The following is a 15,557-nucleotide window of genomic DNA, read 5'->3' as shown; positions in this document are numbered from 1 at the left end:
TGTCAGTTGATAGGGCTTTAAATTTGAGCTACCCATGGTATAAATTTAAAGAAAATCGTTAGAGTCGTTTTTGAGAAAATCGTGAAAACATGGGTTTTTAGTAATTATCCGCCATTTTTCCGCCATCTTGAATTGAATTTTATTGAATTTCTTATTGCCGGGTCCTCATGGTATAAGGACCTTAAGTTTAAAATTTCAAGTCAATCGGTTGATTAGGAATGGAGGAATGGAACCGATTTCATTTCAGTTATCGTGTTCACAGACACACACACACACACATACACACACACACACACACACACACACACACACACACCACACACACACACCACACACCACACACACACACACACCACACACACACACACACCACACACACACACACACACACACACACACACACACACACACACACACACACACACACACACACAGACCAACACCCAAAAATCATGTTTTTGGACTCAGGGGACCTTGAAACGTATAGAAAACTTGAAATTGGGGTACCTTAATTTTTTTTGGAAAGCAATACTTTCCTTACCTATGGTAGTAGGGCAAGGAAAGTAAAAATAAGGTAACCTTGTGCTATTCTTCTCCCAAATTTAAATAAGATGTGAAAGTTATGTTTAATAAATATCACTACATGTCACCAACAGTATCTAATTGTTGTTGAATTCAAGAGATGATCGAATACGTCAGTTCCCTTTCTTCAAGATTTTTTGACGAGTGAGAGCGTATGTTGTACAATGGGTGAGCCATTGCCTACTGGCCTCTAGCCAACTGACGCTCACTTCTTCCCAGCTTTTGTTTTTCTGCAGCGCTCAGTTCGAATTGCTCCTCCGAAATAGATTTGCCAGTTCCGATTTCATCCTAACCAGAAGTATCAGTTCCAGAATTCATTCCACGGTTTGCTTAGTGTTATACTTAGTGTGCTTTTCCAATCTGTTTTTACTTGAGAGTTCACTTAGAGGAAGTGATAGTGAAAGTGCTGACAAGATTTACACCGCAAAATTCTACTCAAATATAGCCTCACACTTTTATTTTTTAAAACCTATCGAACATTCTAATATGATCTATTTTCTTTTCTGGAAGTGATAGTGAAATTGCTGACTATTTGCCTCTCCATTCAGAAGAAGAAAGTAACCCTGAGATCAAGAGTTATCTCCAAGTTCTACTCAAATATTATAACCTCGCACTTCCATTTTTTAAAACCTATAGAACATTCTAATATGATCTATTTTCTTTTCGAGTAGTTGTGGACAATGTCTAGTCTTTTTATCCAATAATCTATTACATTAATCGCAGCATAACCTTCTATTTCACTGATAATACAGTATATTATATATCAGCAAGTATGCTATCAGTTGTAAATATTTAGATAATTGGCGCAATTTGTCTATTGAAAACGTTCTCTTCAAATATCATCCAATTATATTTTACTAGTTATTAGAAACAACAAAAAACTGTTTTCTATCCTTATGCTGTCAAATAATTTGAAACTTTATTCGAAGATACATTGAATACCCTATTCTATGATATATAAGAGTATACCCTATACTCTTATATTTCTGTACATTGTCAAAACATTGTATTTCTAGCCTCATTTCCATATTCAGGTATTTCTGAAACAAGGTCTTTCTAGTCCTATTTTAATCTGGTTTTTATATTTTGTCCTGTCTGACCACAACGTCTTTCCTACCCTATTTCAATTCAATTTTTATATTTAGGTATTTCTCAACACACCGTCTTTCTAGCCGTTCACACTGATTCTGGTATTAAGGCCTATCCAAACATTATAACGTCTCTCTAGCCTTATTTTAATCTGGTTTTTATATTTAGTCCTGTCTGACCACAACGTCTTTCCTATCCTATTTCAATTCAATTTTTATATTTAGGTATTTCTCAACACACCGTCTTTCTAGCCGTCCACACTGATTCTGATATTAAGGCCTATCCAAACATTATAACGTCTCTCTAGCCTTATTTTAATCTGGTTTTTATATTTAGTCCTGTCTGACCACAACGTCTTTCCTATCCTATTTCCATTCAATTTTTATATTTAGGTATTTCTTGACACAACGTCTTTCTAGCCGTCCACACTGATTCTGATATTAAGGCCTATCCAAACATTATAACGTCTCTCTAGCCTTATTTTAATCTGGTTTTTATATTTAGTCCTGTCTGACCACAACGTCTTTCCTACCCTATTTCAATTCAATTTTTATATTTAGGTATTTCTCAACACAACGTCTTTCTAGCCGTCCACACTGATTATGATATTAAGGCCTGTCCAAACATAACGTTTTTCCAGACTTGCTTCCATTTGATTTTAATATTCACGCCCATCCAAACACAAGGACAGTCTAGGTTTATCTCTGTTAGATTTTATATCTAGACCTACCCAAAATGCCAATTTCCACAAGTTTGTATCGGAGAAGTGCCGAGCCTGAGTTGAAGTGGTCGTACAGACCCATCACGTCCAGAAGACGGTCTTTCGGATCTCCCTCGTCGGCGTCTCTTTCCTCTAGAATATCGGAGTTTTTGAGCAAAACCGATCAGAGTCGACGGGAGTGGAAACGATGCATGAGTGAATGCCGTAGTATCCCTTTGCGCAGTGAATTCCCCACATCTTCTCGGGCCTCCAGTGTACGGGATACTTACTCTGAAATTGATGAGGTACCAATTTCCTGTTTATCATTGAAATATTTACTTATTTATTTACTCAACAATGATTCAATTCAATTCAATTTTATTTCCTCAAAAAAATCATATACATATCAGTTATACAAAATAACTAATAACAATAATAGTTATACAAAAACAATTCCAGGAAATATATTTCCCCACTTAGACTATAAATCCGTGTGTGGGGAAAGAATTCCTATCTAGAAAAGCCTTAATAAATACAGGATAATCGAAATCATTTCTTAAAAAACTTGAAAATTTTACTTTTTTTCTAAACAAAAAATGAACTTTAATTAAACAATAACTTCAAATGTAGAAAATAAAATAGGTTAAATCTATTACTGATATAGGTTGGTGCTATAAGGTCGAAAGAGTTAATAGAGCGCTGCATCAAAAACAAGAAACTAAACACAAGCAAGAAGAGAGAGAGAAAAAGAAAAAATAACGAAACACGGAAAAACTAATGGCTTATAACAAAATGAAAAATGGGAATATCTGTAGACAAATATCCAAGACAAAAACTAGGTGTAGGGTGAATTGACAAGGGCCTACGAAGCATCCCTACCAATGTTGAATAGCCATTGGACTATTTTTCTTTTGTAAACAGGTACACTGCGCCCCTCAGCCTCCTGGATTGATGTAGGCAAATTTCGGTAGAGGAGGTGCACAATGTAAAATGGGGTGTTATTTGCTGGAGCTAAAGTGGCTCTAGGAGTACCATATCTGAAATTTAATCTATGTCTATGAGATAAAACACATAATCATAAAATGAAAAAATCTGGTGTAGTACACTCACACAACTTTCCTTGCTCATTGAACTGTAAGGCTAGTTTCACATTCATTCGGTTCGTTTCGTTTTCAGCAAATTCCGATAAGTGTGAAACGGTAATTCGGTACCGAATAGAAACCGCATTGAACTGAACGCCCACTTGACTCTAATAAATTCCATCAGGTTTCAATGGAAACCTATGGCTACTTTCACACACTTTCGGTTCGGTTCGGTTCGATTCGTTTCGTTTTCGGCAAATTCTGATAAGTGTGAAACGATGATTCGGTTTGAATTCGGTACCGAATAGCAACCGCATAGCACCGAACGCCCCCTCGACACGAATAGGTTTCATTACATTCGAATTCGTTGCTAGGGAAACAGGAAAAAACAAAGTCTTTTACACACGCTTGCCTTTTTTGTTTTTATTTTAACCTGATTTCGTGATTATCTGTTTCAAAATTTTCCAAGTCAAAATCTTAAGGTCAATTCATTTCTGTTAGTTCACAGAAACATCTTTTCTCAATGTATAGTTTGCTGAAAAAATATAAAAGATATAAATTAAAACTTGGGAAGAATTTTTTTTTCAAAAAGAACTATTCAAATAATTCACAATTTTTAATTAACTTTGTTAACTAAATTTTGTTGTTCAAGAAATAACATCTTACAATTTAACCAGCTGTTATATTTAAAAATACCAGCATGAACTGTGAAAATCGAAACACAGCTGTGTTTGAGAAGAAAATACCTAATTAGAACCGTACGAATTAAAACCTGACATGTATGAAAGCCTCATTCGTTTTCGGTAACGAACCGAACCGAATGAAACCGAATGCGTGTGAAGCTAGCCTAAGACTCATTCGTAAACGACAATAATGTAGAGGAATAACTTAATGACGATTGGCGGCTACATAATATAAAACTATAGTATATATCGTTTCCAGAGTACATTTTCCTTTGTGTAAATTGTGAATTTTGATGATTTTTAAAAGTCGTCAAAACAGCTGTTCTACAGATGAAATATCTCGACTATGAACACATTGTGTTCTTTTGAGTAAACTGCTCTACCTACCTACCTACCTCATGCACCAGAAGGAGGTTACAAAGTCCATTTCTCAAGGATGGGGTGGACCCCCTGTTGGTTTCCCAGGAAGAAGACTTATGCCAGTTGATAGAGTAGATAAATAACTATACAGGGTATGAATTTGAAAAAAATCTGTAAAGTCATTTTTGAGAAAATCGTGATAGAAATTTAACAAAATCCATTCTTCTCAAGAATATTACGGAGCTCCAGCAATTTTCCCAGAAATGATACTTATGTCAGTTGATAGGGTTTATAAATAGCTATCCAGAGTATGAATTTGAAGAAAATCGTTAGAGCTGTTTTCGAGAAAACCGTGGTTTTTCAGTCATTATCCGCCATTTTTTCCGCCATCTTGAATTGAATTTTATTGAATTTCTTGTTGTCGGATCCTCATGTTATACCTTAAGTTTAAAATTTCAAGTCAATCGGTTAATTAGGAATGGAGTTATCGTGTTCACAGACATACACACATACACACACACAGATCAACACCCAAAAACCATGTTTTTGGACTCAGGGGACCTTGAAACGTATAAAAAAATTGAAATTAGGGTACCTTAATTTTTTTTTGGAAAGCAATACTTTCCTTACATGTGGTAATAGGGCAAGGAAAGTAAAACACATCATAAAATGGAAAAACAGGCTTTTATAGCCCTTAAGCTTGGTTTTCATTAGTAGAGTTAGTGCTAGAGTTCCCTGGGCAAGTACTAACTATCTTGTGAACTCTCCCAATGAAAACGTTCATGGTAGAGTACTAGTTTTTAGTAGAGTAGAGTGGGATAGTACTCTACCACTTGCCTTCCCCCACCACCGCTTCTCACTCCACTCTACCACTACTATGCTAATGAAAACAGTCTTGAGCTAGTAGAGTAGAGTCGTACCGTAGGCTATCAAGTTTAAGAAGTATTGTTATTTATTAGAAAGTATTAATTTATTAATAAGTGTTAATTTATTAAAAAGTATTGAGATTTGAAGGTTAGTTGTGTTCACTAGACAACACACTTTACCTACTATTCTCAATTGTAGTGAAAACAGTCACTCGACCAAGTAAGTAGAGTAGAGTTTGCTCGGTAGAGTTAGTATGCCAGTTACTTGACTACTAGCTCTACTAGTGAAAACCAGGCATTATAACGATTTTCCAGGGTGAAGACGATTTTAGCGAATCCACTTTGTGTTCAACTGCTTTGGATTATATCTATATATATATATATATATATAAAAGCGAAATGGCACTCACTCACTGACTGACTGACTCACTCACTCGCAGAACTAAAAATCTACTGGACCAAACACGTTCAAATTTGGTAGGTATGTTCAGTTGGCCCTTTAGAGGCGCACTAAGAAATCTTTTGGCGACATTTTAACTCTAAGGGTGGTTTTTAAGGGTTTAAAGTTCGTCTTTTAGCGTGTATATTCTTCTTATTCCAATATCTTGAAATTATAATTGAAATGTCCATACTTTTTGTGTAGTTGAGAAGTTGATATTGTGGTAATTATTCATATTGAATGAAAAAAGACTAAGAAATTGTCAAAAAACCACTGATTTATTGATAATTAGAAAGACCGGTTTCGGTTATTACACCATTGTCAATCTCTGATAAACTGTTTATCTGTTTATCAGAGATTGACAATGGTGTAATAACCGAAACCGGTCTTTCTAATTATCAATAAATCAGTGGTTTTTGACAATTTCTTAGTCTTTTTTCATTCAAAATGTCCATACCATATGTTAATATAGAACTATAATCTAGAGAGAGTACCTCTTCGAAACTTTTTCTGGTAACTAAATTAAAAATTTTGTCAGGTTGGCATTAAGTTGAGTTGACTTTGTTAGGTTGGCACCAAGTTGAAGATTGAAATGCATTTATCCAGGACCTCCTAAATACCAATTTATCCAGTACCTCCTAAATACCTATTTAGGAGGTCCTGATTTATCGCGGAAAAATTTATTGGGTACTGCTACTTCAATCAGAGCTATTCCTGGGAATATTATATTCGCTCGCGATATCCGTTTAGCCAGACGTTTAGTCTGGACCCCCGACTGGTTCGTCCTAACATATGATAAAAATACGACATAACATTTCAAATTTGGTAGGTGTGTTCAGTTGGCCCTTTAGAGGCGCAATAAGAACGGATTTGGAAAAATTTCCAAAGATACGCCCAAAATCTGCGTTTTTTAGCGTTTTCTCAGCTATATCAAGAGCAAATAAACAGAAAATGTTCAATTTAACTACAGAAGCTCAGCTGGGGTGCAATAATGTTGTGTTAGAAGGAATTTGAAATAACGCCAAAGATACGCCCAAAATTAGCGTTTTCTCAGCTTTTATGCGTTTTCTCACCTTTTTCAATAATGGTTGGAAATATATTAAAAAAAATTCAGTACACAGGTTTAGCTAAGGTGGAAGAATTTTGTTCGCCAAGGATACGCCGATATAGTAACAGGTGTTTTTCGAGATCAAATTGACATAATACGTTCAAATTCGGTACAGAGGTTCCGCTGAGGTCTACATGCAGGCGAGCGAAGCGAGCCCGCTGATCTCATTCTTGGACAATCCAGTCGGGGGTCCAGCCAGAATTCGGTACAGAGATTCCGCTGAGGTCTACGCAGGCGAGCGAAGCGAGCCCGCTGATCTCATTTTTGGACGATCCAGTCGGGGGTCCAGGGGGCGGAGCCCCCTGGCTAGACGGATATGGCGAGCGAAGCGAGCCTGACGGCTAGTTCTATTTATTTTGATGTCGCTATAACACTTTTTAATGTTTTCTGCAAATAGTCTACGTTATTTTTAAAATTGATAGGAAAAAGTTTCATGCTTATTTCTAGTAAAACATTTTTATTGTTACAGTTGACTGAAGTGTGTGCAGATCTAGCAGAGGAGAGATCATGTGCTGCATTGTCTTCGAACCAGTTGGAGTTAGAAACGACCGAAAGAATGCGACTCGAAAAAGAAGTCATGGAAATGCAGGTGTGTACAATTTTCCCTTTTAGTGATGTTCCCGTTATAAAAACAAACTTCCAGCTGCGCAGAACAAACGGAATTGAACTATTATTATTAGCGTATGGCTTTGAATGGTGGGGAGTACCACGGGTAGTTCCACCTCGCCGTATATAGTCCATTGTTCCCTAATGGGAAACCGGACACTGAGGTTATAGTCAGCACAATACTTTAAATTTACACTTTTCACTTCGGAATAAAGTTCATTTTGATGTTAAAAAGTCCAAACATATACAAAACCGAAACAAAACACAAAACCTTTAAGCCAAATTTAGAAAATATTGAATTTAGACAATAAATTTAGAGCCGAAAATTTATAGCACTGAGAACAAACACTATAGTGAGCTCCATGTTATAATGGTAGTATTTGATTAACATTAGTGTCGCCATCCTTGTCTATCATTCGACAAAGCGGATAGCGTTATCCTTTTCTAGCTCCGCAACGTTGCCAGATGGTTTTCTAACAAAATTTTCAATCTCAATTATGAAAGTAAGTAAATTATATTATTTGATCAATGAAATAGCTATTTATGTATTAAGAGCGTAATGCGCGACTTTATCGCTCGCGCAAAATTTTGCAAGAGCGACAAAGGAAGCATTACGCGCGAATTACATACAATTTTTTTTCTACAACTGCACAAACCTGTTAAATCACTTATATCTGGCGGAGTTTATAATAATTCGTCTACACTGATATCCATCATGGCTGTAGAATCAGTACAATTACCGACTTTTTAGGTTAAGATCTGACCGAGAATGTTTGTCTTTTGGCGAGCTGCTTATCATCAGCTGATTAGCGAGCGTGAAGAAACTCTTCTGCGCATGCGCGAATGATTAGCGAGCGTAAAGAAAATCTACTGCGCATGTGCAGATGATAGCGAGCGAAAAAGTAGATTCTCCTCAGAAATAAGCTGTTTTACGAGGAGAATTGAGTATGTAAATTCTTTCTTTACGCGCAGTTGTAGAAAAAATATATTCTCCAGACGAATATTGATTATTTTCTACAAGAATGAACAGTTAGGCTCAACTCACACTTACGCGACTCAAGTCAAGAAGATTCTGCGACTCTAGTCTCTTCTCGACGCAGCATGTGTTTTCAAATGATGTCACTCAGACCAGTTGACTCAAGTCTCCGCGACCTCACGACTGTGAGACTGAGTCGAGCCTCGACTTGAGTTGCATAGTACCGTGCTTTTTCAATGAAGTGAGGTTATGTTTTATTAAAGTGATGTTTTATCATTTTAGATAAGACAATAATAAGAATTAAATAAAACAATAGATTAGTATTATTTCATCCACTGACCACCTGTAAAAGGGGTGTAAGGATATGTCAATTTGTCATTAATCAAACAGTAACATGTTTTCTATCTTCTCAAACCTCCATCTTGAGGTTTGTAAAAATCTTTGTATTCCTCCACTGAGTAGGCACATATGGATGGCAGCTATTTTTTCAATAAAAATCTGAAAGCTTTACCAGACTTTTCTTTTATGTGAGATGGCAATAAGTTGTACATCCGGATACCTGAACTCTTTACCCCTCGCTCATACATAGTACTACGTTGTGCATCATCTCTAAAATTATTCATGTATCTGGTCGAATATTGGTTAAATGTTTCTCCTGTATTAAATTCATTTATGTGTTTTTTTAAAAAGCAGATTGTTTCCAGAATATATAGGCTAGGAAGTGGGAGAATTCAAAGTTTTTTGAAATAGGGCCTACAACTAGTTCGGATTGACTCCCCTATCATCACCCTCAATGCCCACTTCTGAAGTCTAAACACCTCCACTACACTGCTTCATAATAATTCTTATAACATTTGTTACATACTAAGTAGTGACGAATTGGATCTCATATTTGTAATAATGTGAGGTTAGAAATGGAGTAGTATGGAACTGAAGTAGTGACAATGAGCAGGAAAATCGAGAGACTGGAGCCGTACGATTTGAGTCGAAGTAGTGGGAGTTTAGTCTTAATATTACATCAGATATACCGGTATTAGCTATCCTCTCTATAGAATGCAATGGCATTGCAGAGAATCGGCAACGTTGTTCTCCTATCTTTCTCCACTGTCATCATAACGTGGACCTCACTATAGTAATTCACATAAATTAACTATAGTAATAAACACAAAATAGTTTGAGTCTAGTCCGCATAGATTCAAATTCAAATAACTATACTTGACGGAGAGAGTATTGTTGATGAATATTTTTTCTAACGTTTAACTGTCATTTTCTAAACTATCGCTCGACAATGCAATATGGAGTAACTGTTCATAATGCAGAAATTAAGCATCAAATCTATTTCAGATGAATCCAGTTTTTTTCTCGACCAACCTTATATTTTGAATGACAATTTTAATATCAGCTGTGCTGAATAGTGAGTTGTGTTTTTTCTGGCTCTAAATTTTGTAAAATTACTCAAAAATGTCCCAATTAATGGTGATTTGAGTGTGATATTTTTGTTTTTTTATTCTGTTTTCAACCGTCAAAATTTAAAATATTAGTTTTCGTTGTTTTTGAGTGAAAGTGGACTAAATTTCAGTAAAGTGAAATCATAACCCTATTTTGGACTATTAAAGTGTTATCTAAATTTGGGAGAGAAATAGTACAAGGAGTATCCTTAGTTTTTCTCTCTCAATCAGTGCTTCTCTGTAAAAAATATAAATAAATGTTTTGAAAGATAGACAGTTATGTATTGAAAATGTAATTAAATATTTAATAGAACATAGAACCAATTTTCCTAGCACCAACAACTGCTCATTAAATTGACAATACAGCTTGAGCCCACTTCAAATAAGAAAACGATAAAATAATACTAATATTGGAAGGCAGTTCATTTATCTATGAACTATAATAATCAATAAAATTCCGGATCATCATCTAAACAATGCCAAAATTACAAACAAAATAAAGCAGGAAATCATTAATTGGATAAAAAGCAATTATTTTTCCAATTTTAAAATAATTTCATTCGTTGCTACAACCTGGATCGTTATCCTGTCTATCATACCTACCTTCTTCCACTTCCCGTTCACGCCTTTACAGTTTCTTTGTTTTGCCTTGCCAGCCTAATACATGGGAAACCTTAGTTGGCAAGGTATTTTCCCTTTTTTCTAGCACAACACATAAATTTTTGCAATTTTTTCCCATCATTGTTGCGTTATATTTTATTGTAACTGTTATTGTGTACGTTCTGTGTACAGTAAATTGTCCCAGTTCCAATCGTAAATTGTTCCATCACGTGACTGGTGCAAAACTACTTGTAAACCTTATTAAATGAAAAATTAGAACTGATGTCTGATTGGTGTAATGCTAATAAACTTGCTCTGAATTTGAACAAAACGCAAAACTTATCTGTATCTTATAATAACTTGAATTCAGGGCATTCTGTCAAATTTCTAGGCATCAATATACAAAATAATATGAAATGGAAGTGTCATATTGACTGCACTATCCCCAAGGTAAAAAAAATCGAAAGGAGTTCAAGTTTTCTCTTTTTTTATTTTTATTATATTTATATTTTTTTTCTTGTTATAAATGTTAATTTGTTTATTATATGTTAATTTGTTTTCTAAGTTATTGTTTTCTTTTACTATAGTTCATTGTTTATGATGTTGTTTTAGTTGTAACTTAGAACTGTATGGAGGGTTAAGTGTAAGAGAGGGCCGGCTGCGCCCTAACTTCGCCCTCCTAGGTTTTTAATAAAGGCAGCGATTCAATTCAATTCAAGGTAGCAAGAGGTGTTTTTATGTTGAGAAGATTAAAGGAAATGTGTCAAGAAATTTTAGTAAATGTTCACTATAGTTATGTGCATTCACATCTTTTGTATGGAGCTATATTATGGGCCAATTATAGTGATTCCCATTCACTTTTTGTGTTACAAAAAAGATCAATAAGAACCATGTGTAATGTTCGTCCCCTTACGCACTACAAACCGCTATTTGTTAGATTGAGAATTATGTGTGTGCCGTGTATTTTTATTTTTCAATGTTTATTATTTGTAAAGACTAACTTGCTCTTATTCTCTAGTCATTTTGATGTTCATTCGCACAACACAAGAAATAGGTTGAATTGAAAGAATAAGAATTTGATATTGTCAATATCACTTTTATTTATTCGAAAATTAATTTATAATTCAGAACCAGGTTTCATGGTAAAACCTACCACATCTTCAGCTGAACTAATAAGTTTGTTGTTATTGGAGGAACAGGAAATTCAATTTTAGGTTATGTGTTGGGATTGTATAGGGGAAGGAGAATGAAATTTGTTAGTGGGAATGGATGAATTAATGATGAAATTAAACTATGTTAATATTTGAAGAATGGAAAATTACATTTTAAATGGAAATCTAGACATCTTAAAATATATATATATATATATATATATATATATATATATATATACACATCAAATTTGGTTGGTAGCTTACTGGTGATTGTATAATCATTTATGGTTTTGAAATTCTGTCTCAATTCTAAAGGTTATAATAATATTATAAAATTATAAAAACAAAGGATATTATTATGAAAACAATTCATAATAATTGTGATTAGTCTAATCTAAAACACAATAAGATAATCAGTCTTATCTAATTTGTTTTTTTTTCTCAATGTTACCTTTAGGTTGGTACTGGTCATGGCACCAACTTGAATATAAACTTAATTTTGAGAAATTTATCAAACTAGAATATTAAATTTCACTTAACCTTATAAGGTGCTTGATATAGTAGTGGGAGAGGGGAGAGAACTTAATAAGAAATTTGATAAAGGGGTGGGGGATCTTAGTAATTGAATTATTCTGTTCAACTTTGGGGTTAATTATTATTGCTAGTGGGAGATCATGGCCTGAAATTGAGATCCCTCTAGGGTTCAAAAGTTGAGTAATACTAGATATTGGAGCTGAGTATGAACATGATATTACCCACTGCCCACTTGTTATGTTAGGTTATATTGGCCAGATCTTGTAATGGGAACTGAATTGGAATGTTATCAAATAGACAATAATTGTTTGTACTTGAAACTATGAGTAGTTGTGAGCAAGTAGTATGATAATATTTTAGTTGAGATCCATATAGATACTCAAGTCAAATTCTTATCAAAAATCTGAGATTATAATAATGGATATGTACACATTAATTTAAAATAAGGAAATAATATAATTGGGTCTACCTGAACTAATTGATATACCCTAAAATTAGAAGAACAATATAATTGAGCTTATATGGATTGTTTCATAGACTATGGACTAGAATATAACAACTATAATAAGTTCTCAAGATAATGGTGATAACTGTTATTGATTTGTGGAAGTTATCTACTTGTTATATATCATTAATCAATTGCTTATCCTACAATTTGCTTGGATTTTGAAAAAAGAGAGAAAGGTGATCCCTCTTGGGTTCAAAAGTTGAGTAATACTAAATATTGGAGCTAAGTATGAAAATGATAATACCCACTGTCCACTTGTTATGTTAGGTTATATTGGCCAGATCTTGTAATGGGAACTGAATTGGAATGTTATCAAATAGGCAATAATTGTTTATACTTAAAACTATGAGTAGTTGTGAGCAAGTAGTATGATAATATTCTAGTTGAGATTTACATAGATACTCAAGTCAAATTCTTATCAAAAATCTGAGATTAAAATAATGGATATGTACAAATTAATTTAAAATAAGGAACTAATATAATTGGGTCTACCTGAACTAATTGATATACCCTAAAATTAGACTAATTATTAAAAAAAAAACATTAAAAAAAATTAACAAAAATTACCCTAAAAAAATTAGATAAGACTGATTATCTTATTGTGTTTTAGATTAGACTAATCACAAAATTATTATGAATTGTTTTCATAATAATATCCTTTGTTTTTATAATTTTATAATATTATTATAACCTTTAGAATTGAGACAGAATTTCAAAACCATAAATGATTATACAATCACCAGTAAGCTACCAACCAAATTTGATGTATATATATATATATATTTTAAGATGTCTAGATTTCCATTTAAAATGTAATTTTCCATTCTTCAAATATTAACATAGTTTAATTTCATCATTAATTCATCCATTCCCACTAACAAATTTCATTCTCCTTCCCCTATACAAACCCAACACATAACCTAAAATTGAATTTCCTGTTCCTCCAATAACAACAAACTTATTAGTTCAGCTGAAGATGTGGTAGGTTTTACCATGAAACCTGGTTCTGAATTATAAATTAATTTTCGAATAAATAAAAGTGATATTGACAATATCAAAGTCTTATTCTTTCAATTATGGAAAAATATCACAACATCTCATACCATACAATCAAATAGGTTGAACCTTAGAAACGAATATTGTCGGTACAAATCTGGTCATATTAGTTTTAGGGCTTGTGCAATTAGGTTTTATAAAATAAATAAATAAATTTATTAGCCAGTCAATATAACAGTAACAAAACAACACTCAGTCAATACAAATACTGTCAATAAAAAACAATACAAAGTCACATTTACAATAAAAACATGTATGGTATATTAATCCTATCCATATAACAGTAATATTAATAAATTCTAAATATTGAAATCTTCTACATTCATTTTCATGCCGATAAACTCTTTAACTGAGTAAAAGGGGTTTTTCAAGAGAAATATTTCTAAAATCTTTTTGAACCTCCTGTGATTAAGTTGCCTCACCTCAATAGGAAGCCTATTCATCAATTTAATTGCAACATTCGAGGGACTTTGATCAGTTTTATGCAGTCTGCTTCGTGTTACATTGAGCGTCTGATTGGATCTTGTATTATAAGAATGAATTGCATTTCTCAACTCCATTTTCTCTGGATTTGCTTTCAGGAATAGTAAGCATTGCAATATATAATATATATATATATATAATGAATATAAAGTTAGAATTCGAAGACCTTTATAAATATCTCTACAATGTTCCCGATTCCGCGCCCTGGCGATGACTCTGACAGCCCTTTTCTGCATTAAGAAAATGTCTTGTGCTTGTGAAGAACAGCCCCAGACTATGAATAATTGGTATAATCAGTTACCGTTACATATAAGAGGCTTACTAGTGAGTGAATATTAACTTAAAATTAAGGATTTTCTTATAAGAAACTGTTTTTATACCAATGATGAATATTTTGCCTTCAATATGGAGAATTTTTAAGACGTTGATGTGATGATTTCTTGTTGTTTTTATGTAGTATGATTATATATGTAATGATTTATGTAATTTTCTCATGACGTGGCCTATACAAATTATTGTAATTTGTCTTTGGCAATAAATGGATTTTGATTTGATTTGATTCCCATGGAACACCACTTCAGATCTTCGGTTCCAGTTTTTGGCGCGCACTCTTGAAATTATTTTCCACCAAAGAATGTCGTAGAATAATTCAAATTTAAATTATTTATTTGCAATTTCATCCGTTTACAATATTATTCACAACATGTAAAGAATTTCTGCATTGTCACAATTCTATTATATAACTCACAAATTTATAAAATACATAATAAGACACTAGAGAAGTTTAGTAACTATTATAAGGCTACAAGTTTTTGATTTGAATCGAATCAAGCCTTGTGTCTAGATAGGTTGCAGTTGGATCCGAGGGAGGAAAGCGGTACACAAATTAAAATCATCAGTCATTCATCTAAAAACTCGCGAACCGAGTAATAAGCTCTATTTGTCAAATACTCTAAGATATTCTTCTTGAATTGAAATTTGGGATTAAAAACTTTAGTTTTGCTTGGAAGTTTGTTGAAGAATTTTACTGCTCTATATAGTGCTCCTTTTTCAAATTTAGTTGTCCTATGCATTGGGTAGTATAATTATGTGCTCTTGTTTCTCTTGCTGTTCCATTCCTTTTGTTCAGTATATTGAGGTTTCTGAATGCTAACATGAGTATTGAGTAAATATAAACTGAGGGAACGGTGAGAATTTTTTTATTCTTGAAGATGTCTCTACATGGGTGTCTCCATCTCAAATTAAAAATTCGCCGAATGATATTTTTTGGGCTTTAAATATTT

At 33.5% G+C, this 15,557-nt stretch overlaps 1 protein-coding gene across 7 annotated transcripts in view; it reads left to right on the top strand.

Moving 5' to 3' along the window:
* LOC111054006 (unconventional myosin-XVIIIa) overlaps positions 1–15,557 on the top strand; it is a 184,010-nt gene that overhangs the window by 85,741 nt on the left and 82,712 nt on the right. For 3 of the 7 annotated variants that reach the window (XM_039442930.1, XM_039442931.1, XM_039442932.1), the window contains exon 21: positions 7,379–7,498. In XM_039442930.1, the coding sequence (XP_039298864.1) occupies positions 7,379–7,498 (120 nt within the window). Of the gene's footprint in view, positions 1–828; positions 2,677–7,378; positions 7,499–15,557 lie in introns of those variants that run through there. The other 4 variants (XM_039442934.1, XM_039442936.1, XM_039442933.1 and 1 more) reach the window with 2 other exon arrangements.

The sequence above is a fragment of the Nilaparvata lugens genome, chromosome X (genome assembly GCF_014356525.2).
Source record: "Nilaparvata lugens isolate BPH chromosome X, ASM1435652v1, whole genome shotgun sequence".
NCBI classification, from domain to species: Eukaryota; Metazoa; Arthropoda; class Insecta; order Hemiptera; family Delphacidae; genus Nilaparvata; species Nilaparvata lugens.
The sequence above is the reverse complement of the archived record's forward strand: the minus strand, read 5'-3'. Positions and strand labels throughout refer to the sequence as shown.